The sequence below is a fragment of the Castanea sativa genome, chromosome 6 (genome assembly GCF_040712315.1).
Source record: "Castanea sativa cultivar Marrone di Chiusa Pesio chromosome 6, ASM4071231v1".
In the NCBI taxonomy this organism is placed as follows: Eukaryota; Viridiplantae; Streptophyta; class Magnoliopsida; order Fagales; family Fagaceae; genus Castanea; species Castanea sativa.
The window spans coordinates 42,220,562-42,245,603 of record NC_134018.1 but is presented as its reverse complement, the minus strand read 5'-3'; the positions used below and the strand labels follow the sequence as shown (position 1 = coordinate 42,245,603).

Here is a 25,042-nt window from a genome sequence, read left to right as displayed (position 1 = left end):
CTTAAGGGTACTTGTCAGCATGACCCTTAAATGAAAAGAATTACATTTTAAGCATATATTTCAAATATAATATTTAATACTAATGCATGACTTTTTTTTTTTTGTTGAGAAACGACTACATATTAGGAGATAAAAAGAGTACTTGTATTATTTTATGAAAAATTATAGGGACACAAAAAAAAGTTCATACCTTTTGCTATAATTACATGACGAGTTGTGAGTAATGGATGTAAATAATGGGTCCACACTTTCATCATTCATAACTCGCCATGTAGTGAGTTGTAGTAAAAGTTATTGACTTTTTTGTGTTCTTAATATTAGTATTATTTGTACTATTTATAAGAGGATTCCCCTTTTTGAATTGGACTTTTGTGGTTCAAAAATACTTCTTTTTTTATACAAGATAGAAATTCTACTCTAGCATATTTAAATGTATATGTGTGTAAAACTCTCTCTTAAAGATTTGAATCTCTCCTAGGTGACAACCTTAGAGAGAAAAAACATGAGGACAATCTAGTAAAAATATATCGTCAACTCCACTTAAAACATCTATAAAATGGGACACGCTCTTACTAATCCATAACTTTAAAACAAACTTATCCAAAAAAAAAATTTTAAAAAGAAAATTATGAGATTAAACAAAAAAAAAAACCTCATCACATGGGCAAAACATGTGTAACAAAACTATTTTTATATAAAAATGTTTCAAACGTATGACATCCCAATAACTATTTTAATTTTTAATACCAAACATATTACTAAAAAAGTTTCTCAAAAAAAAAAAAACCTAAACTAAAAAAAGAAAAAGAAGAAGAAGAAGAACCAGAAAATGGTCATAAAATTTGAATTAATTTTCTGTTACTTATGGAAAGCTCTGATAACTAGCCATTACTTTTTCTACCAAAAAAAAAACTAGCCATTACTTTTTATTTTCCCCCTGAAAACTTTCTATCCGTGATTCAACAAGTACCAAACTCAAGTTTTTTTTTTTTTTTTGGGAACACAATAATGAATTATTAAAGTCCAATGGGACCCACAGAAGTAGATATTTCATAATTTGACACTAACCTAAGGTCCGGATGTGTAGGTAACACAGTACAATAATTATTATCTAGATGGTTGAAATTCCAAAAATAATCATTCCCTTTCTTCCAAAACAGTCTCCAAAATAAGGAAAAGAGAAATAGTGGACCTTAATATATAATTAATTGCAATTTCGGTTAAGGTTAATCTATTATGAGTCTGGTTAATATATCTCTTTTATTTTAAAAAATATTTTATAAAAATTGAAAAAATTGTCATAACAATAAATTATTTTATCATTTTTTTTATAGAATATTTTTAAAAATAATTTATTACTAATATATGTCTTGCACACGTTAGTAAAACTCTTCCGTTGGAAACTAATGCACAAGGCTTTGCCAGTTGCCACTCCACCTCTTAATTATTCCAACCTGTCCCTTTCAATCACCTAAACTTTTAATTAAACAAAAATGTCGGCTAAAGCATCTGACATGGTACTCTTGGTCCCACCATATTTTTGGTCTGTGTGTTCTATGACCCACTATGTTGATGCTGACGTTAAATTTTCAGATCACATCACATGCAAGTAAAGGAAAATGTTAAGCAAATCATGAGTGGTGGAGCAGTTAACTCCCCCATTTTTATTTTGCCATTCGGGACTTGCTACGTGCTATGATCCACTACGTGAGCAAATTATTTTGCCATTCGGGTCTTTTAGTATTACTTTAATTTTAACTAGCTTCCTCATGCTTGCTTTACATGTGCGATGATATTCTTTTTTAATTTTGAGTTTAAACTGATTTTCAATTTGAATTTACCTATTATTAGTGAGATTACATAAAAAGGATTTTTTTCTAAAATTTATGATTTGAAATGGAGTAATTTATTAGGTTTAGTATGTGCTAGTTTTTAGGAAAAAATATATTAAATATGCGTGAAATATATTTAAATATAGAGTGTGCTAATTTAACTAAGATATAACGGTACAAAAAAGTGTGTAAAATTTATACATTTTTTTTAAATGACTAATATTAATTCATGCATAATTGTGTAAATTTATAACTTTGGTACAATATATGTGTAAATTTACACTAAAATTATTTAGTTTGTATTTAATTGTTTATTCTTTTTTTCACGTATTTTGAGGACACAGGAAAATAGTGGATGATGATTGTTTCTCGCGTGAAGAAAGATAAATAATGTTTCTAAACAAAAATAATAATAAAAAAATAAATAAAATTGACATCTTAATGAATATACCGCAAGATTGATAATCTAATTTGAGGTGAGTATGTAAAATAGAAAAAAAAAAAGTTTTTTATGCTAAAATAGACATGAATTTTTGCACGAGCTGATGCAAATTCTCTAACTTTAGTTACAACTATCTTATGTGACAAACTGTGATAGATTATTTGTCATTTTCATATAAACTCACAATTTTTTCTCTATTATTTATGGTTTTCCATTTGAAAAATTATTGCAAAAAATTGTAGCTTAGTTTGTGGTAGCAAAATTATCGATATAAATATAAAAGGGAGAAGCAAGAGCCATGTTAGGGATATTATAAATTTTACCCACTCATACTTATTATCAAATGAATCTGTGAAATAGGATTGGCATTTTTTTTTTTGGTAAACTTTAAAGAGTTGCACAGTAAAGTCAAACAAACTTTTTTTATTTACTTTTATTAATTTCTAATAAAATACCAATTTTTATTTATTGGTAATACGTTACTAATTGACTTTACCCTGACCATATTCATCCAATCCGATCACAAAAGCATTTTAGAAATTAATCTTCATAATTTAATGTGTCACATTAATTGGCATATAAATTTATAAAAGTTATATTATATAGCAAAAGCATTTTACAAAAAAAATAATCTTCATAAATTGATGTGTTTGATTATCAGCCTAGGTCCAATGCTTTTGTATACTAGAACAGTCAAAATTGTGACACATAGACAAAAATAAATACATAAAGGATCAAGTGCGCAACAAAACTTTTTATATTTTTTATTTTAAAGATAGTTATAAATAATATGTTGGTAATGTCGTAACTCTCACAATTCTTTCCTTCACCTTTTAACTCTGAGGTGCTAATTAACCACAATTTTTTTATTTTTGAGAGAGTTTCAATTTATAATATCCACTAACATTGAAATATCAATCAATTTTTGGTGTTGACAAAAATTAAGTTTCAAATTTCTTTCTTATTGATGGAATCTTCGCTAGGACAAGTTAATACTAAACGTTAAGCCCAATCTTTGCCGACCCACCCTTCAATTTTCAAAGATTACGTTATAAAATTTTGTATTAGTATAAATTTTTTCAAAAAGGCAATCATGCCCCGGACTTGAAACCGACTCAAAAAAATTGTATTTAATAAACAGCTTTCCGGTCCGGTCGGTCATATTTTTTCGTTTTTTTCCAACGAACCCAGGCGCTTCTTTTTATTTATCGCTTTACCATATTTGCCCCAAACAAATTTTTTCTGTGGGAGATATTCTTTCTCTCTCTAAAAATCTTTCTCTCTCTTCCTCACACGCACATATACCTTATCGCCATCATTTCTTCAAAATTTGAGCCCCGTTTCTAGGGTTTCCGATTGAGATTTGATCCGAACTTTCCGGGAAAATTTATATTATTTTTTTTCTCAGAGATTTGCTATGGCTAACGAGAAGATCAACGGTCAAGATCGCGTGAACCAATACGACGGCGAGGAATATGAAGATTCGTCGTCGTCGATGGAGGACCCGGTTTCATCGTGCGGGGTTGGATCCGGAGCGAGTTCGAGCGGTTCGCGGGAGAACAACGAGTCGAGGAGCGAGATTGGGCTGACGGAGCGTTTGACGGATATTCTGGTGGACGAAGGGGACGGAGATCTGTTGCTTCAGCGGAGCGATCGAGAGGACCGCGTTCTTCAATGGCTGCAGGCTCTGGATTTGCAAGTGATGGGAGCTTGTCGAGCCGATGAGAGGTTGAAGCCGTTGTTGAAGATGGACGCTTCGAATGGCGTCGCCGAAGATCGCCTGCTGGCTCATTTGAGTCAGGTATGTTGCTAATTCGAATAGATTCTTTTTTTTTTTTTTTTTTATAAAATTTTTCTGATAAAAATTGGGAAATTTCGATTTGGTATCATTCACTGGTTCTGTGGTTAGAAGCTTTGTTTTTGGCGTGATTCTATGTAGGAAATTGGTGTGGTGGCCACTGAGGCTTTGCACGGTTTCACGAATTTGGCGTGAGTGAAAATTGAGAAATAAATTGATTGAGCTTAGGGTTTCATTGTTGATTTTGTAGTTTTAGCTATAGGAGCTTGTATTTAATGCGATTTTTATTTTAGGTCTTTCTGCTATTGACACTTTGAACTAATGGATGCTTTTTTTTTTTTCAAATTTTATGAAAACAACAGCATTTTGAGCCAGCAGAGGTTGGTATGTTAGCGAGGTGCTTCTGTATCCCTCTTGTTTCGATTCGCGTTGGAAAGATCAACAAGCAAGGGACTCTCATGTGCCCAACCGCTATAAGGTAATTTCAATTACATTGATATCAGTGAGTCTATATATGTTTTGTATGCTCGTGATATGGATTGAAGTGAAATTAGTTGGATATCGTTGTGTCTTTGCTGTTATCCTCTTTTTAATGCAAACAATTTGATTGGATTTACTGATTTAGCATTTGGCATTCAATAAAAATGAATGATTTGTAGTATCTATTGTGTTCATTTCATGCAGTAAAGTGTGGTTGAAATGAAATTACTCTGTCAATTATTATTTTTAGCATGATCCTTCAAGTGGGCATGCTGTGCTGGTGATTCTTTTTCAGTTAGGATTTCGATTTTGCTATCATTGTCCATGGTGTAGACATTAGCCACAGACGCTCACTTTGTACTGCACAACAATTTCCTGCTCGTTAAATATACAAACTTACTGGTTTATATTTCTCTTATTATTATTATCTCATTTTAATTTATTCTTCTCATCAAATAAGATAGGAGGGACTGGGTTTGTTTCCTTTCCCCTATGTTTAAACTGTCATTTAGTGCTCTGACACTTTGGTTGGTTATATGCAATGGTGATGCTTCTTGTAACTCCTTTAGTTGAAAATACGTACATGGATGATTTGTTAAACCTTTTTGCAGCTATTTAATGGTAATTGATTGCATTATGCTATACAATTAGGCTTTGGTTATTCCATGCAGGCAGCTGGTTTAAAATATACCTGATTTTAGTAATATCAAGATGTTTTGCAGTGTATGGAACGAGTTAATATACCTGTAAGTTTGTGTATGTGTGATATAATTTCAGTGATCATAATTAATAAATTTTCTGTTTTTAGCCCTTCTGAGTGCTTCGGTTTTCAGCAGATACTTGCACAACTACTTCTAGATGTCCAGGTTTATTATTAACTTGGCAAAATGAATTGTAGTTTTGTTTCCAAGCTTTTTGATAGTCTTTTTACTTTGCCATTTTTGTATAGTGTATTCGGTAGTGCTAAGTTTATTTACTTTTCATGTTCTTGTTTCAATGGGTTATCCCTTAACTCAAGGGGACAAATAGTATATTTAATTATTTTCCTGATGAAGATGTCTAGGTTGCATGTTTACAATGCATAGAAATGCCCATTCATTTTAGCCATGTAATTGCTGTATGTCCAAGATTCTATTTATTTTTATGATAGACTGCTGCATCTTGATATGACATTGCATAGCTGTGGTTGCATTTTGACAGGGGGCAACACTGGAAGTTAGTGTGTTGATTATACTGGTTATGCTGATTATAAAATAACAATTAGATGCAAAGCCTTACTCCCAATTACTCATTCTGTATGTTAATTATGTCATAGATTGTAGCCGCTTTAAATTTTTCTTACGTATTCTTTGGTGTCTTGTTTAGAAGTATATATGTATTATTGGTTTGGGGGTGAGGGGAATAGAGGTTTTATGATGGGTGTTGGAACTCTTCCTCTAGTATCAAGTTTCATACGAATACAATATTTTTGGGAAGTAGGTGTATTGATGGTTGTTGATGATTAGTAGAAATTGCAGGAATCTATGTTTTGGCTTATTGATGGTGACAATGTTCATTCTTCCAAATAAATATATCTTTTGACTTGTAGGTAAAGTGGGCGTATTCTATAATGATCTCTGAATTAAGAGGAAGTAAAGGTAGTTTCATGCTCCTATATTATATAGCTTGCTGCTGCTTTCTGGATCAATAGGCTTGGCAATTTAATTGGAATAGAATTTTTGGGTGTGAAAGGCCTCTTCTTAGATACTTGTGAATCCAAGTTAATTTCCTTGTTTGTATGTCGCTATCATGGAATTTATTGATTTAAAAATGGTATACTTCATGCATTATACATTTCAACATCTAGCTTTTTCCTTCATTGAAAAAGATCTTCTGTAGTGAATTTTAGCACTTGGTCTAAGGACCATAAGTAACTAATAAATTTATGTCGTATTTTGAATTCTTTGTGCCTATGATTTCTTTAGTATAAGTAGTGTATCTGTCTCTGCTGAAATATGATTATTAATTATGGATGTTTGGTAATTAATGCATCATTAAGCTTGTTTGGGATTGATGCTTCCATCATCTAAGCTGGAGAGCATGTATGGATTTATTTAGTGGTGTTATTTTCACAGCCAAAAAAGATTGGGCCCAATATGCTTTAGGGTCTCTTTAAAGTGATTGAGAGATTATATTTAGCACTAATTAGTATGCAGACAGTACTGTAAATCTGATTATCTGACAAAGCATTAATAGATGAAATTCGGTTAAAAAGTTATTTGTTTATTATTTGTAATTCATGAGATCTATATAAAAAGTAGTAGTGATATTAATTTTTTATTGGACCTTTTTCTTTTTATTATATAAGTAGATTTTATAGGCTCTTTCATGTTATCTAGATCATATGTCGTATTTTTGTGTTTATTTACTTTGTTGGATGTTGTTTTGCTTTGTTTTCACCATTCAGTGCTCCTAATATTATTCTCTTCTCTGCATTGTTGCAGGGGAAATCTGAATCTTACAGTTTTGCCAACATCTGATCTGCGCCTCTCATTCATTGGGGATGATGGTCAGACGGAGAGGTTGTTTACTGGAGGTAGTAATTCCCAATGTGCTGCTGTGGCAGTGGATGAAATCCCAGCAGATAATTCTGGCCGTTCCTTCGTTATAAAAGTCCCAGGAGGCAGAGTTTTTTACTTTTGGTTCTCAGAGAAGTCAAAGCTTTTGGGAATTGATTTGCTTGCAAAGGTATGAATGACTGATAATTCACATCTATCCACATATGCCAGTATGTATTTGATAATTTGATTGGGCCTTCACCCACCAGAGGTTGCCCAGAATTGTGCTCTAGTTGCCAAGAGTATGAAAAATGCTAAGTCCTAACGTTTTGTCTTATTCAGCCAAGTGTAAGACTGATTTTTACTTGTTGCTAGCTCTGTTAAAGTCGTTAATTATTTTATCCTTTTCCATTCTAACAGATGAAGGATTTACTCAAAAGGAAACCTTCTATTGCTGAATTTACGGGAATCAGTGAGTCACGCCTTAGCTGCTTTGCAACTCATCTTCGTGCTTATCTTGTGAGTTCAACAGTGGGTAGATCACGAGCGAGTTCTTCAGGCTCATCCATTCCTCCCTTGGATACCACTACCGAACTGTCTGATATATCTCAGAATGGACAATTCTCATCAATTTCATCTAAATCTCTGCGTTCCCGGCACACTGGCAGTCAAGCAGTAAAAACAAATACCTTTTATCAAGGTAGCCTCAGCCCAAGATCAAGTTCCTTTAAAGATGGCCTGCCCAAATGCTTGTCTTCTTTAAGGAGTGCTGCCAGGGAAAAATTGCGCCGGAGAGGGGACAGCCATCTTTCAGCAGTTGACAATCTTACCATTACTTCAACAATCACAGCTGATGCATCCTCTTCAAATAATTCTGAAAATGAAAAGTTACCGGAAACCACCCGGGGGTTGTCATTCTCCCCATCCAGTTTTCTAGAATCACTAGGGAGCTTGGGTGTTCCACCAGCTCTAAGCCCCACATCTCAAGTCTCTTACATAGGTTCACCCCTTTTCACCCCCTACTATTGTTGGTGCCCTCCTCGTGGATCAACTCTGCAATGCTCAGCAGCAACTCAACAACTTCCTACCTCATCCAATGACTTGCCATCCCTTCCCCCACTTTCTTGTTTATTACCTGCTTCTATGCCGTCCAGCTTGTTGACTTCTACACCGCCTTTCAATCTAGGTGAAGCTCCCTTGAATTTCCCAGCTTTGCTGCCAGACCCATTATTCCGGTTTCCAATACAAACTTCTCAGCAGATCCCAACCTTCACGCCTTTGATGTGTGACCCAATTGTTCACATTCCAGTTATTGATGTTTGCTCTTCAGGTCAAGGCTACCTTGTTAGTGCTGGTCCCGCAATTTCAACTTCCATCACTCCATTGCACCCAAAACTTGTGAATCCATTGATGAATGAAACTGACTCCATAGTGGAAAAGGGTGCAAGAGAGACTCTGCGGCTGCTCATCAGTGGATCAACCCAGACTAACCCACCGATGATGGATGTATTGCCTGCTGTTCTAACAAATGCAGATCAGAGTCGAAGTATACTTGTTACTGGGAGCCGGGGTCTCTACTGTGGAACGAGAGATGTTAATGTCATTGCAAACAGCTTTGCTGCCATGGGTTTGGTGTCACTCCCTGGAAGATCTGAAGGAGACAATCATGATAATACAGAAACACAGCCAGTGGAATCTAGTGGTTCAGGTGGATGTTGTTTAGATGATGCGGGAACCGCCTCTTGTTCAGATTTGAGGGAAAAAGATTTCTAAAAATGCTTCTGACGGACAATGTTTTCTTCTTTTGTAGATCCTGTTTTTGCTTCCACCGATGTAGATATGTGGCCGTAGCTTTTGCCTTATGAGCTGTAATTAGTGGAAAATCCACAATTTGTTCTCTTTTGTGTTCCATGCGAACTAGTTCTTCTTGATTAGAATGTCAATAATTTGGATTTGTTTTTGTTGTTATCTTCCTGTTCTCATGTTGTATGATTTGTCGATCTTTGTACTTGTTTCTGAATTCTCTTTACAATCAGGTTCAGTGTGAGAGCGGGAGTTATTATAGGACATGAGTGACGATGTTATTGTTAGTGAAATAAGCAACAATGACCCTCCTCTTCCCTGTTATTATTGGTCATTTAAGATAATGGAATGTGTCACCAATTGAAGACCTAAATAAGAGTGGAAGAAATCAATTTGTTGGTCAGGTGCATGCGCCTTCATTCCCATGTAACAGGTTTAGTACCTTTTTGCATCCAACATATGGAGCACTGTTTAGACAGCGGAGTATCTGAGTTTGCTAATACTCTTGACGGACAGTTCGATTGTTTTCAGCGCTGCCCTATTAATACTTCTTTTTCGTCTCTCCTTCGTTCTTCTTCATTCTTTTGGCTGATGTTTTTACAAGTTCTGGGTCTAAACTGCCAAACTGTCGAACCAAAACGCTTTGGTATTTTTATAAAGATTTCAATAATAAACATTCAAATTTACAACATGGCGTAGTCGAATGTAGGTTCACAACTTTGGTCGATCCATCACTATGTAAAATTGGGTGTATAAATAGCATCCTTAAATAAAAGGATCTTGACAAAAAGTACCAAAATGCATGCATTTGTCAAGGTTTAATTTTTTGCTGTATTCAATCAACCTTTTGTTTTTAATGGAATTGAACAAGTTTTAGTTAAAAGAGGTTTTTTTTTTTTTTTTTTTTTTTTTAAATTTTAATTTAATTTTTTTATTTTTTAGAATACTAAGGCTGCGTTTGTTTCGGCAGTAAATAGTTTCCGGGTGTAAAATGATTTCAGCTGAAAACATTTTCGGGAAAAGAAAATATTTTTAGGTGTTTGGTAACAATTGAAAAAATACTTTGAAATTTTTTTTCAGGTGTTTGGTTGTCATCTTGAAAATATTATAGAAAATACATTTTGTATTTGTTGCTCACATTTTCTTAGCTTCCAATCAATATATAAAAATCTTTTCTCAGATAAACACAGAACAAATAAAGCCACAGAAAAAAATAATCATCAAATTTGGGAGAGAAGAAGGAAGAGAGAGAGAGGAGAGATCGTGCGATCGAAGGATTCGATCGCGCGGCGGAGGCTTCGATCACGCGATCGACGGCGGCGGAGGCTTCGATCGCTCGATCGACGGCGGCGGAGGCTTCGATCGCGCGATGGACGGCGGCAGAGGCTTCGATCGCGCGATGGACGGCGAAGGCGAGATTGCGCGATGGAGGCTTTGATCTTTGCTTGATCGCGCGGTGGGGATCGATCTTTGCTTGATCGTGCGGCATTGGATCGATCTTTGCTTGATCGGCGGTGCGAGGCACGGCTCGGACGGCGAGATTGCGCGGCGTTTGGGCTGGCCGGAGCTTGGCTGGGCTGGCCGGAGTTTGGCTGAGGTGAGCTTGGAGATGAGTTTTGGACTGTGTGAGGAGTGTGCTGAGCTCTCTCTTCAGTGTGATTTTCGGAAATGGTTTGAAGGTAAAATCAAAGTGGAAATGATTTTCCGTTGGAAAGGGCTGATTTTCCGGTCAAACTGGAAACGATTTTCCGTTGACCGAATTTTCCGTGGCTGCCAAACATATGTAAACGGGTAAAATGATTTCCTGAAACTGTTTTCAGTCCAAACAAACGCAGCCTAAGTATTTTTAACAATTTTTAACACACACGGGAGGAGGAGAGAAGGTTGCAAAAAAACTGATAGTAGTGTATATCTAAAAGGGCCTAAATCTTAGATACACAACACATGCTTTAAACATTTTTAATTCTAAAACCCTTTTTAATTCATACTCATTTTCTAATGTGGTAATTGTTAACCCTCTTTAACTCACCCTCATTTTCTAACGTGGTATTTGTTAATCTATATATATAATCGAAACCTCTGAACCTCTTATAATGTTTCACGTCAGCACAATATTTAAATAAAATTATTATTTTTAGTCCAAACTTAATCAGGAGTGGAACTCTCTCTCTCTAATAAGTCCAACTTAAACTCAAACTCATCATTATTATTATTTTTTTAGATAAAATTATTTTTATTTAATCAAAACTTAACAAAAAGTGAAACTCTATATCTCTAACAAGTCCAACTTAAACTCAAACTCAAATTTTGCTAATCTATATAAAAACAAAAATTATGGTAGGACAAAAAAAAAAAAAAAAAGACTCATGTTGATAATCGTGGGTTTGGTTTTTGGGTTGAAATTTCTACAAATTATTTTTTTATATTGTACATGACAGACAAAACATCTATATTTTTTTGGAGAAAAATAAAAAATGCAACCTATGTCTTCCAGCCTAAGGAACAATAAATTTTTATTTGGTATGTTATATATAAATTTGTTGAATTTGGTTTGGTTCTAAAGTAGAATTTGGGGATTCTATAAATTTTGAACTTTTAAGTCTTGAGATTTTTGATATTTGCGTCTCAGTAGATTGATCTTAATTCTTCACCTTAAATGTTTTTTATTTAGGTTCATGTGATTTTTTGTTTTCTTATTAAAAGCTATATTTTTGGTTGATTAATTATTTGTTTGGATTAATTTCAAATTTTTTTTTTTAGAATGTTTATTTACACATTGTTGAATTTTTTTCAGAGTCAATAGTTTTTTTGTGCATCACATGAGTTAGCAATTAGTTTATATTAAGAGAGTGATACCTGCTAGATTACTATGTAACATATTCTTGAATAGGAGAGTATTGTTATATACACAAAATTTTACTCTAATCTAATGCATATGTGTGTGAAGTTCCCTCTTAGATACTTGAATCTCGACTTTACCATTCACATTCCATAAAAACTTATACTTATTGAGTGACTATAATAAAAAGTTATCAAGAGTATACTGTGGTAGTTTTTTCTTACTATTATACGAACAAACTCACCTCCACCGTCACTATTTTTGCCCAATGTTTGGTGTCACTTTCTCAAATAATAACTCTCTTTACCCCCTCTGTTTTTTGTTTTGGTTGGTTGTTGTCATTTCGTTGGTCGCCACATCTTCAAGCAAATTACCTAACCAGCTTATAGCATGGTCACATCATTCACGCACAAATGACATCATAGTGCCATGACTGAAAAATAGTATTATTTAAGCCAAACGCTGCTAGATACGGTAGTTTTGGTTAATACTCTTGGATACAAAGTTTTGGTTAATTATAGAATATTCTTGGAGTATTATCAATGTATGCTTCTCTTTCATATTTGTGAGTTTTATTAATTAAATTTATAGTGGGACCTATAATTTATGTGAAAGGGGAATACGTATTTATGATACTTCATAAATGAATATTCAATAATTTTTTTTTTGTAGTTTTGAATTGTGACTTGTGGGTTTATTTGGCTTATGAAAAACTTTTTAGCTTGGAGTTTTATCTATGATAATCTTGTAATTATATGATATTTGATTTAAACATATATTGTAGAGATGAAAGGTCCAGGAGTATATATTAGGCCATGGGCCTTGTCCAAGGACATATAGTGGTCTAAGGACAGATAGACAATAGGGAAGACGTAAGAATCAAAGTGGCACGAGCAAACTATGACTCGAAGGTTTGAAAAGGTAGTCCGATGAGGAATGCTTCCTCAGCTAAGCAAAGCAGAGGTTAGAAAGATTGGTTTGTCCTCGAGGGCAACGCTTCAGAAGGTTTTACTGATAAGGATAAACATTAGGGAAACATAGGACAAAAAGAAGCTAAGAAATATTTATGGAAAAGCCGCTACCATTGCATTGAATACTCTGCAGCTAACCCTCGCATTAATGTGGAGGTGATATATGAACAGTGGCCAGCAGCCTTAAAGCTACTCCTAAAGACTTCAGGAAGGTGCTAATGGGATAAGGATCAAAGCCAACAACTTGACCTACATGTGGACGATGGAGATAAAGAAGAGGGGTATATAATAGAGAAAGAAGCCCCTTGCAGGGGGGATGAGAGATTTGAGAGAAAAACACTGTAGCAACAAGAACTGGACTTGTAACCAAATTCTATATATATATATATATATATATATATATAAGAACTAGTCTCCTTAGATTATGCTGGAGACGATTTTCTTTAGGCAAAACCAGTTTAATCTTGTTTTCTTATCATCTGGGCTCACTGTAATTATATCTAATTCATTAAAGCCTAGTTTTTTAGCCCACTTTCTACAAATTCATTGTATTGGGCTCTTTGAGCCTAGATCATTTTCTTTTTGGGCTTAGGCACCAAACTGCGTCCCTACATATATAATATAATATTATTATATGTATATATGTGCTATGAAATTAATTATTTTTCTTATCAATAAATAACGAATAATAATTTAATATTTTGTGAATTTATTTACAATTTTTTTATAATCTAATATCAAGTTTATAAATAAATAAAAATCAATCTATCTAATCAACTTACATAATATATTTTCAAATATAATTTATATATTAATTATTACCTAAATTTGTGAGAAAGTAAACAATTTTAATATTTAGGTTTACTATATAAGAAAAATAATATATTAGACAAATAGTTTGTAAATGAGCTTGAGCTTGTTAAACTTAAATAAATTTTAAATATGTGGGGACTAAAAGGACCTAAGTAAGTATTTGGGCCTTGGGCTTTATTAATGGGCACTAGTTTGTTTTGGACTAAAAGCCCCCTAGAACTGCAGGTTGGCCCATGAGTCGAGAGTTCGAGGATTCGTCCGAGGACGAATCTCTCCTCGGACAGACCCACGATGACCCTGGAATTTGCCAAAAAGATCAAGGCAGAATTCTAGAAAAACCGTTGGTTAAGAGGGGGATTTAAGCACCCTCCGGACGCAACGGTGTGAGAGAAATATTTCAGAAAAATGCTGCCCCTCCACATTAAAGACCCTGCACCTACCTCCCTGGCCGCATTAATGGGGAAATGACCCCTGAATAGTAGAAGTCAGCCTTCTTGCTATCATTTGAAGACTTCTAGAGGGTGATGGATGGGACAGGTGTCTAATAGGGTGATTTGCTTTACACGTGGATGAAGAGGGCAGAAGAAGAAGTATTTAAGGAGGGAAGAGAGTAAAGAAAACAGGAGGGTGAGACAAATATTAAGAACTGTAACCTTTGAGAGAAGAAAAGAGAAATAATATATAAGTTGTCCTCGGCGTACGTCCGAGGAGGTTCATTTTGCCCCGTTTGTCTATTATTTGCAAATACTGTAATATTCTAGCCTGTTCATCAAGTTTCAAATATCACTAAACTAGATTGCGAGCCCACACTCTACAAATTTCATTGTTTAAGGCTCATTGTGCTTGAGCCCACGTGTATTTTTAGGTCCAGGCGCAATTGTGCACTTACAATTGGCGCCGTCTGTGGGAATCTAGTGTTGAAGGAACTAGAACATCATGGCAGGCTTAGGCTTACACTATGCAGAGTCTCAGGGATCGCAACCTGAGGATCTTTTCGAGCGTCTTGAGCGCCGGAGGGATCGAGAGGGTAGCGTTCACACCGAGTATCCTAGAGCGAGTCATACTCACGATGGAGGAGACAGTACCACCCGTGAAGATGGTGCCAAAGCCATGCAAAAGGAGATCAATCATCTTAAGAGGAAGTTACGCCGCGTCAGACGGAGGCATTCGTCATCCTCATCTAGTCTTTCTTCAAAGAGATCCCGGGGAAGTAGTTACAGTTCAAGGTCATGGTCGCCCCCCAGCAAAACATCATCTTGTGTAGCGAATGGCTCACCAGGTCATAGGCACAGGAAGCTCCCCTCCAGGGGCTTGGGGAATGATGCTATGAGCAGGGCGTTGCACCAACTCTCCAAATCACCATTCTCACGTAGGGTTGAGAATGGGAGACTCTCCAGAAGGTTCACCTAGCCTACCTTTACCATTTATAACGGACGGACTGACCCGGTGCAACATGCGAGCCACTTTAACCAGAGAATGGCAGTGCATTCTCACAATGAGACCCTGATGTGCAAAGTCCTCCCTTCTAGCTTGGGACCTGTTGCTATGAGGTGGTTCAACGGTCTAAAATATGGGTCTGTAGGTTCGTTCGGGGAACTGACTAGAGCATTCGCATCACGGTTTATTACATGCAGCAGAGTTCCTCGACCGTTGGACTCGCTGTTGTCTATGGCTATGAAGGAGGGCGAGACATTGAAAGCGTACTCCGACAGGTATTGGGAGATGTTTAACGAGATAGACGGTGATTTTGACGAGGTGGCGATCAATAATTTTAAAGTAGGCCTTCCAACCGATCATGACTTGAGGAAGTCCTTGACCAAGAAACCCGTACGGAGTGTACGTCGCCTCATGGACCGTATTGACGAATACAAAAGGGTCGAGGAAGACCAACAGCAAGGGAAGGGTAAGACGAAGGTTATCCCGCAGGAGAGAAGGGATTTCAGGTCGGACAGATATCACAACAACAAGACGAGGAGAGATTACTCTGTGCAGTCGGGCTCGGCAGCACCTCAGACAGTTAATACTGTATTCCGAGAACCAGTGCACCAGCTACTGGAGAAGGTCCGTAAGGAACCCTACCTCAGATGGCCCAGTAAGATGGCGGGGGATCCTGCTAGGAGGAATCAGAATCTCTTTTGTCAGTACCATCAAGACGTGGGTCATACTACTGAGAACTGTCGGACCCTCTAGAACCACTTGGAGCAGCTTGTCAGCGAAGGAAAATTAAAGCAGCACCCGTACCAACCTAGCGGACAGGGCAGTTAGTCTGGCTCGAATAATCAGAGGAATAATTCATCTCGGCCTCCTTTCGGAACGATCAACGTTATCTTCGCTGCGCCTTGCAGGACGGGCTCATGTCCCACCAGGGTGATGGCAGTTTCGCACTCCCAAGCCGAGAAGGGGGGCTCCAAGCCGAAGAGATTGAAGTTGAATGTGCCCGTCTTGGGATTTTCAAAGGAGGATAAGGCTGGGACCATCCAATCCCAAGACGACGCCCTAGTGGTTACTCTGAGGATAGGGAATTATGATGTAAAAAGGGTGATGATTGATCAAGGCAGCGGCGCGGATATCATGTATCCTGACTTGTTTAAGGGGTTGAAATTGAAACTGGAGGACCTCACCCCTTATGACTCACCGTTAATAAGTTTTGAAGGGAATGCCGTTATACCAAAGGGACAGATTCGGTTGCCCGTGCAATCTGGCTCGGAGACGGTTGATGTGGATTTTATTATGGTCGATGCATATTCCCCATACACAGCCATCCTTGCTCGGCCCTGGCTGCACGCTCTGGGGGCTGTTTCCACCACCTTGCATGTTAAGGTTAAGTTCCCTTCGGGGGAGTGCATTGAAGAGATTCTCGGCAGCCAATTGGTGGCCAGGCAATGCATATCGGCCGCAGTGTTGCATCAGACCGAAGTGCAGTCTTCGACCTCGACTGTGAAAGACTTATAGCAATTAACGACTCTGGATGCGCCCGATGCGGTGACAGCAGAGGAGGCCATATGCAAAGACCTGGAGAAGTTTTTGATATCGGATGATCCCGAAAGGTTCTTCCAGGTTGGGGTATGTTTACCACACCATGAGAAGATGGAATTGGTGGAGTTTCTAAAGAACAACATCGATGTTTTTGCCTAGGACCCCTATGAGGCTCCGGGTGTTGACCCAAGCTTCATTTATCACCATTTGAACGTCAATCCTGCTATTCCTCCTAGAAGGTAGCCCCCTCGGCGTTCCTCCAAGGAGCATTCTGAAGCCGTTAAAGAGGAGGTGCTCTAGCTCAAGAAGGCTGGGGCTATCAAGGAAGTTTTTTATCCGGAGTGGTTGGCGCATACGGTTGTGGTAGAAAAGAATGGAAAATGGCGAGTATGTGTAGACTTCACAGATTTAAACAAAGCCTGCCCAAAGGACTCGTTCCCAATGCCACGCATCGATCAGCTAGTGGACGCCATTGTCGGACATCCTCGGATGAGTTTTTTGGATGCCTTCCAGGGTTATCACCAAATTCCACTAGCGACAGAAGATCAGGAGAAAACTGCCTTCATTACTCCAACAGGGAATTATCACTATAAAGTGATGCCGTTCGGGTTGAAGAATGCTAGGGCTACTTACCAAAGGATGATGACCAGAATGTTTGAATTGCAGCTGGGAATGACCATTGAGATATATGTGGATGACATGGTAGTAAAGAGTAAGACGATATCTGTGCACGTGAAAGATTTGGACGACACTTTTCAGGTACTTAGAAAGTACAGGTTGCGTCTTAATGCCTCGAAGTGTTCTTTTGGGGTGAGTTCTGGTAAGTTCTTGGGTTATATGGTTACTCATAGAGGGATAGAGGTGAATCCGGCATAGGTCAGAGCCATTCAAACCTTACAGCCACCTCGGAATCCAAAGGAAGTTCAGAAATTAACCGGAATGATCGCTGCTCTCAGCAGGTTCATCTCGCGGTCAGCTGACTGATGCAGGCCTTTCTTCCAACTGTTGAATAAATGGAAGGGGTTCCAATTGTCTGAGGAGTGCATTGTAGCCTTCCAACAACTTAAGGAATATCTTTCCCGGCCACCCATTATGTCTCGGCCTGAAGTAGATGAGGTCCTATTTGCGTATCTGGCAGTGGCCGTCCATGCGGTCAGCCTGGTCCTCATAAGGGACGACGATGGGGTGCAAAGACCGGTCTACTACGTCAGCAAGACGCTAAATGATGACGAGGTTCGTTACCTACTTTTGGAGAAAGCACTTCTAGTCGTAGTTCATGCCACGCAGAGGCTTCCTCATTATTTTCAGTCCCACACCGTTGTAGTTTTGACCCAACTGCCTCTCAAGTCAGTGTTGCGTAGTGCCAACTACTCTGGAAGGGTGGCTAAATGGGGAACTATTTTGGGAGCTTTTGACATCAAATACATGCCACGTACCTCGGTGAAGGGCCAAGTTCTTGCAGATTTGGTGGCAGAGTTTGCTGAACCATTGTTGGAAGAAACTTTGAAGGAATCACACATGGATGAGAAATCAGTTGGCATGATTACGAACGAAAGACCTTTGACTTGGAACGTATCCGTTGATGGGGCAGCTAACCAGAGAGGGTTTGGCATCGAACTCGTCCTGGTATCCCCCGAAGGGATTGTCTTCAAAAAATCCCTAAGGTTGGCGTTCTCGGCTACTAATAATGAGGCCGAGTACGAAGCAGTCTTGGTCGGCATGAACATGGTGCATAGGATGGGCAGAAAGGAAATTCACATGCTCTCGGATTCTCAGTTAGTGGTCGGCCAGGTGACGGGGACCATGGAGGCTGGGGACCCAAGAATGCAATAATACTTAACCGAGGTCAAACGTTTACAATCTAAATTCGATTCCTTTATCTTGTCTCACGTTTCTAGAAGTGAAAATACACATGCAGACTCTTTGGCTACCTTAGCGACATCCTCGGCTCAGGGTTTGCCTAGGATTATCCTTGTCGAAGATTTGCTAGCACCAGCTCTTACCACTGTTGGTGCAGCCCAGATCCATTTGATAAGGCCTGGACCTAGTTGGATCGATCCTATGATATCTTTTTTGAAAAACGACATTCTTCCCGACGACAAGTCTGAAGCAGACAAGATCCGTCGAAAGGCACCATATTTCTGGTTGTCCGAGGATCAGAAATTGTATAAACGGTCCTTCTCCGGACCATATTTGTTATGCGTGCACCCCGAATCAACGGAGGCGCTTTTGGAAGAACTGCATGAGGAAATTTGTGGGAGCCATACTAGGGGAAGGTCCCTAGCTCATAGGGCCCTGACTCAAGGATATTGGTGGCCCAATATGCAGAGGGAAGCTCAAGACTATGCAAGAAAGTGTGACCAATGCCAGAGGTTCGCTCCTAACATCCATCAGCCTGGAGGAGTCCTTAACCCTCTCTCCAGTCCTTGGCCTTTCGCTCAATGGGGATTGGACATAGTAGGACCATTTTCGAGGGCTGTAGGAAATAAAAGGTGGCTGCTTGTGGGGACCGACTACTTCACCAAATGGGTAGAGGCTGAGCCCTTGGAAAATATTAGGGACATCGATTCCAAGAAGTTCATCTGGAAAAACATCATCACTAGATTTGGGGTACCACATACACTCATTTCGGACAATGACGTTCAATTTGATAGTAGAGCTTTTAGGAAATATTGTGGTGACATGGGCATCGTAAATAGATACTCCACTCTAGCTTATCCTCAGGGAAACGGGTAAACCGAGGCCGTTAACAAGGTCATAGTTAGTGGACTCAAGAAAAGGCTGGACGATGCGAAGGGCAGATGGGTAGAAGAACTACCACACATTCTATGGACGTATCGAACTACGCCGCGTAGATCCACAGGAGAAACGCCATTCTCTATGACTTATGGGGCCGAGGCAGTGATACATTTAGAGTCTGGTTTCCCCACACTAAGGACGAGTACTTTTAGCCCAGAAAACAACAACGGCCTCCTGGAGAAGAGCCTAGATTTAGTTGAGGAACGGCGAGAGATAGCTATGGTCCAAATGGCTAATTATCAGCAGAAGCTTAAACGAGGGTATGATGCCCATGTGAAGCTCAGGCCACTTGCGCCTAGGGATCTGGTTCTGAGAAAGGTTGTAGGTACTGCTAGAAACCCAGCTTGGGGTAAACTAGAACCGAACTGGGAAGGACCATATCGGATTATTTCTGTAGCAGGCATAGGGTCATATCGACTAGCTGATCTAGATGAAAAAGTTGTACAACGCCCGTGGAATGTAAACAACCTTCGAAGGTATTATTATTAATAAAAGGCACTTTTGTCATTTGTGGTTAAAATTATAGATGTATATGGACTTATCAATTACAACTCTCGAAATATCAAACAGAAACTTGGTAATGCATGGTCCTCAGACCACATACCTTGTGGAAATTGATATATTCTTAAATATCAAACAGAAACTTGGTAATGCATGGTCCTCGGACCACATACCTTGTGGAAATTGATATGTTCTTAAATATCAAACTTAAACTTGGTAATGCATGGTCCTCGGACCACATACCTAGTGGAAATTGGTATATTACTAAATATCAAACAGAAACTTGGTTAAGTATGGTCGTCGGACCACATATTTTGTGGAAATTGATATATAATACTAAGTGTCAAATAGAACTTGGTTTTGTATGGTCCTCGGACCACATACCTTGTTAAGATTGATATCTGATTGTTTGTTGAATAGAACCATGGTTAAATTGAGTCTTAAGTTATATATCTTTAAGTGTCAGGCAAAAATTTGGTAAGGTAGGGTCCTCGGACCCCACACTTAACTAAAATTAGCGTTTCAGGTTACAAATTCTAAGTATCACATGGGTTTGCAAAGTGAGGTACTGCTTACCAGCTAAACCAGATTAGTCTTTGTTAGGTTCTTGGACGCTTAACTTCACAAGGCAAATATGTGTATTGCTGTTTAAAGTTTTAATTGTTCAACTGCTGAAAATAGACTTATTTATCTCATTCTTTCTTTCGCTGTGTGCTAATGAGAACTTTTATGGTAAGCATAAAGATGAAAAGATGAAATAAACACAACTTAGATCAGAATCAAATAAAATTGTCTTTCATTAATTATGTCGATATACATCATTACATGAAAAATTTTAAGTACAGAGAAAAAGAAGCCCTAGGCACGACCCTAAGCTTTTGGAGGAGGGTCTTGCTGAGAAGTGCTGGTAGCCTCAGTGTCTTTTAATTCCAGCTCAAAGGAAGACATAACTTGTTTTCCTTTGTCTGTTGTAGTGGTTGGAGGGATGATAGGCTCCACACTTTGGCTTAGGACCTTCTCAGCACCACCGCTCCCTTCCTTCTCTTTATTGGAACCTGAAGGTTCTGTAGGATCCAGAATGAGCTCTAGGATCACAAGAGGAAGAGCAGGAGGAGCTGCCTTAGGGGGAGGAGCTGTCTTAGGGGCAGGAGCAGCAGTAGGAGCCTCTTCTATCTCCTGTATGTCCAGGGGAAGCCAAATGTTCTCGGACTTCCTCAACTCGGAGGCTGAAGGAACCCCTGCTACATTTAGGGCTTCCCCCCAGACCTGCTGACAGTACTCTCGGCACACAGCCACGAAAGCCTCTGTCAGCTGGTCTTCCGTTGCAGCTACCCCTTCCTTGTAACTTGCCTACTTCGCGGCCTCCAAAGAATGCTCGAAGGTGCGAGCTTCCTCCTTCATTCGCGCAAGCTCCTTCTCCAAGTCCGAGCGTTCCTTCTGGGCTTGGGAGAGCTCATCATCCTTTTGATGAAGAAGCTTGCGCTGCCTCTCCACTTGAGTCCTCATTGTTCTTAGGTTGGCCTCGGCGCCGTCTCTTTCTCTTCTTAAGTTGGCCAACTGAGAGGAGAGTCTCTCGTTTTCTGCTAGGGCCTGGCCTAAGGACTTCTCAGTCTCCAGACGAATCTCCTGCTCCATTCCGGCCCTCTTCCGAGAATCCTCCACGAATTTCTCGGCAGCAAAGACCTCTTGAATGGCCTGTGACAAAGTATCAGAGAGTTAGATGCAGGAAATACTTACTACTGATCCGATATTATGAAAATGAAATATTCATAAGTGAAACTTACCAGGGCTAATTCCCTTTTTAAAGAAAGGAACAGCTGAGGTTGGCTCATTTTTTCCAAGGCATCCATATCCTTGGGCAGCAGAAGGGGAAGTTCCAACGCCTCAGCCAGGTGGTGGGTGTGGCCTTGTTGGAATGCCCTAATGCTGGACTGGTAAGAGATTGGTGCTCTGTCCAATCTCAAATCAGGAGACCAGGTAGCCGGTGCTCGGCGCACTTCGACCATATCCCTGATTTCCCCACTTTCAACTGAACGAGCATGTCCCTTGCCCTTGTCCAGTTTCTGCTGCTGAGTTTGTTGTGGCTGCTGTCTTGGCTTCTTCTGCTTTTCACCACCAGCCTCTTCGGCCTCCCCCTTCCTTTTCTTCTTGGGCTCCCCAACTGGAGGTTTAGGATCGGCTGGAGGAGGAGGAGGTGGCAAGGATGGAGGAACTTGGGACCCTCCTGCTTTTTTTTTGGGCGACTTTCTCACCTCTCTTCGTTAGAAGGCCTTGGAGCACGTCCATATCCTCCTCCTCGGAATCGTCATCGGGATGGGCAACTATTAAACCTGCAACTCCGGAGGCCTCGGCGGGCTCTTCTTCCTCGTTAGAGAGCACGACAAACTAGTTTCCTCGGGGTCTTTCGACGTCCTCGAGCTGAAACTGGTCTATCTCGTCGTCTAACGTGTGCGACGAGGATACTTGCTCCTCCGGAACAGCAGTTGCTTGAGAGTGCGTCGAGAGAGGGATTGCCGCGATGGGTCGCGTGTATAGGATGGTGTTGAGGTCGTCGGGAATGTCGTGGTCGGCAAGAAAGTGCGGCCTTGCTACGTTTATTCTCTTGCGCCTCCTATCCCCCGCGATAATCGCGTTCTCTATCTCCTGGAAATCCGAGGATATTGGGTTGTACCCTAGTATTAGGTGAGCCGCTCTAAGTTGCAGGTCTTCACTCACGAACACTTCTGAGCGCAGTACACGGTTTAGGTCAGCAACGTTGCAGTGGCTCAGATGAGGGCGCACGAGTTGTTTATCTGCAAGAAAGAATACCAAAGAAGCCAAATATGGTCAGATCTGCAATGCATATGAGAAATCGAAATGCACAATGTGTAAAAGGAAATAAATATTAGAAGATTTTGAGATTAAAGTTCAGGGTAGAGAAATTAACTCCTAAAGAGCCACACCTGGGTCTCCCCATACGACTGGGCAGTGAGGGCTGTCGTGCCAGTTGCCTGAGGCGATGAGGTAGTCGACCTTCATGCCTTTATTAGACTTGGGCAGACAAGAAATTAACCTAACTACACTAGACCGGGATTTAATGTAATAACCTACGTTTCTAAGTTTATGGCACTCGTACATGAAGACAACATCATGCCAAGTGAGGTTCAAGCCCATCTGCTCATTTAGAGCGTCGACACTTCCTAAGACCCTAAATACATTGGGTGCGCACTGGTCTGGGCACAACCTGTGGTTGCGAAGGTATTCCCTAGTTACGCTTCTCATAGGGAGGGTCATCCCACCTTCTATGAAGGCAATCATGGGGATAATGACCTCTCCCGTCTTCCTAGAATCACCTATGGCTTCCGCCGGACAGTATTTCAAACCCACGTCACTGGGAATATGGTATTTGGCCCTAAAGCCTTCCATCCCAACGGCGGTATCAACTAAACACTTAAATCTACCCATCTAAGAGAAAGGAAAGGACAAGCTTTAAGGAGGAATGTGGTTAAGAAGGAAGCCGAGTACAGAATCCGAGGAAAAAAAGTAGAGAAAGTAAGGACTTACGAGTTTGTAGTTATGCGAGTTTCCACGGGTTTCTGGAGAGAAAAGATGATGACTGATGCTTTGATGTGATAGAATTCTGAAGAAATGAATGAAGGCGCAGATTTTCAGGCGTTATGACGTGCGGGAGGTGGCCTCAAAATTGGATGCGTCCCGCCCAAATTTTCAGGAGGTGACAAGGACCGTTGGATATTCATCTCACCGTTGAACATGGAGACAGGGTGTAACTTGCAGTCATAAATGCGCGCGTTTTGGAAATCGAAGCGCCAAACGGCATTTTTTAGGAATGAAACGACCCCCACACGTATGGTGATGTACGAAACGTGTGAAGGGAGCTCTGGTCGGATCAAAACCCTATTTTTCTCCTCGGATGAGGAAAAATAAAGTTTTGAGGGGTTATTGTGGGGACTAAAAGGATCTAAGTAAGTATTTGGGCCTTGGGCTTTATTAATGGGCACTAGTTTGTTTTGGACTAAAAGCCCCCTAGAACTGCAGGTCGGCCCATGAGTCGAGAGTCCGAGGATTCGTCCGATGACGAATCTCTCCTCGGACAGACCCACGATGACCCTGGGATTCGCCAAAAAGATCAAGGCAGAATTCTGGAAAAACTGTTGATTAAGAGGGGGATTTAAGCACCCTCCGGACGCAACGGTGTGAGAGAAATATCTCAGAAAAAGGCTGTCCCTCCACATTAAAGACCCTGCACCTACCTTCTTGGCCGCATTAATGGAGAAATAACCCCTGAATAGTAGAAGTCAGCCTTCTTGCTATCATTTGAAGACTTCTAGAGGGTGGTGGATGGGATAGGTGTCTAATAGGGTGATTTGCTTTACACGTGGATGAAGAGGGCAGAAGAAGAAGTATTTAAGGAAGGAAGAGAGTAAAGAAAAGAGGAGGGTGAGACGAATATTAAGAACTGTAACCTTTGAGAGAAGAAAAGAGAAATAATATATAAGTTGTCCTCGGCTTACGTCCAAGGAGGTTCATTTTGCCTCGTTTGTCTATTATTTGCAAATACTGTAATATTCTAGCCTGTTCATCAAGTTTCGAATATCACTAAACTAGATTGCGAGCCCACACTCTACAAATTTCATTGTTTAAGGCTCATTGGGCCTGAGCCCACGTGTGTTTTTGGGTCCAGGCGCAATTATACACTTACAAAATATATAGAACTTTTTTTGAGAAAATAAACGTGATAAGTTCAAACTCAATTTGTATTTGAAAAAAATCAAATGAACCAATCCTAAATTTTTTATATTTATCTTGGATAAAGTAATGTTAAGATTTCAACTTTTTTCACAACTTATCTATATGGATCCACCATTGTTTATTGTTCAATGTTCAAGTTGTAATAAAAATTGTGGCAAAAGTTGTGTTCTTAATATTTTCCATCGTGTATTGTCCAACTTACCGTCACTTCATTCGTGAAAATAGGATTTCTCTTTGTCTACTGAAACTAAAAATTTTTCAAAGTGGCTTGTAAAAAGATTTCGGAAAGGTAATTTGAGCCATCAAATAAAAGGGGGAAATGACAATGACCTTGGTGATTGATCACAGAAGGGTTATTTACATGGCTTCATCCTTTGCTGACAAGGCTTACTGAGAGAGAGAGAGAGAGAGATGTTTGGTGTGTTTTGACTTTGTGGTAAGAGCTGAGGTAGTAGTTATAAAGCTGAGATTCTGAATTTCGTGGCAAATCTTTGCATACGTA

General features: G+C 39.4%; 1 protein-coding gene across 4 annotated transcripts; it reads left to right on the top strand.

Annotated features, from left to right (window-relative positions):
- Positions 1-3,503: 3,503 nt before the first annotated feature.
- Positions 3,504-9,057, top strand: LOC142639039 (uncharacterized). 4 transcript variants are annotated; one of them, XM_075813132.1, is made up of 6 exons: positions 3,512-4,075; positions 4,214-4,263; positions 4,435-4,550; positions 6,141-6,189; positions 7,056-7,279; positions 7,510-9,057. In XM_075813132.1, the coding sequence occupies exons 4-6, from the start codon at positions 6,162-6,164 to the stop codon at positions 8,860-8,862; spliced, it is 1,605 nt and encodes a 534-aa protein (XP_075669247.1). In that variant the 5' UTR covers positions 3,512-4,075; positions 4,214-4,263; positions 4,435-4,550; positions 6,141-6,161; the 3' UTR covers positions 8,863-9,057. The 4 variants fall into 4 exon arrangements, with proteins under 4 accessions (XP_075669245.1, XP_075669247.1, XP_075669246.1 ...); XM_075813131.1 differs by lacking the exon at positions 6,141-6,189 and having other exon boundaries at positions 3,961-4,075; positions 7,036-7,279; XM_075813130.1 differs by lacking the exons at positions 4,214-4,263; positions 6,141-6,189 and having other exon boundaries at positions 3,504-4,075; positions 7,036-7,279.
- Positions 9,058-25,042: the final 15,985 nt, after the last annotated feature.

What these genes read in the sequence shown, in the direction of transcription:
- LOC142639039 (XM_075813130.1), top strand. Translation starts at nt 3,692, where the DNA reads ATGGCTAACGAGAAGATCAACGGTCAAGATCGCGTGAACCAATACGAC. An exon ending in TGCTGGCTCATTTGAGTCAG is followed by an intron (nt 4,076 to 4,434) that starts GTATGTTGCTAA and finishes TGAAAACAACAG; the next exon opens with CATTTTGAGCCAGCAGAGGT. An exon ending in ATGTGCCCAACCGCTATAAG is followed by an intron (nt 4,551 to 7,035) that starts GTAATTTCAATT and finishes GCATTGTTGCAG; the next exon opens with GGGAAATCTGAATCTTACAG.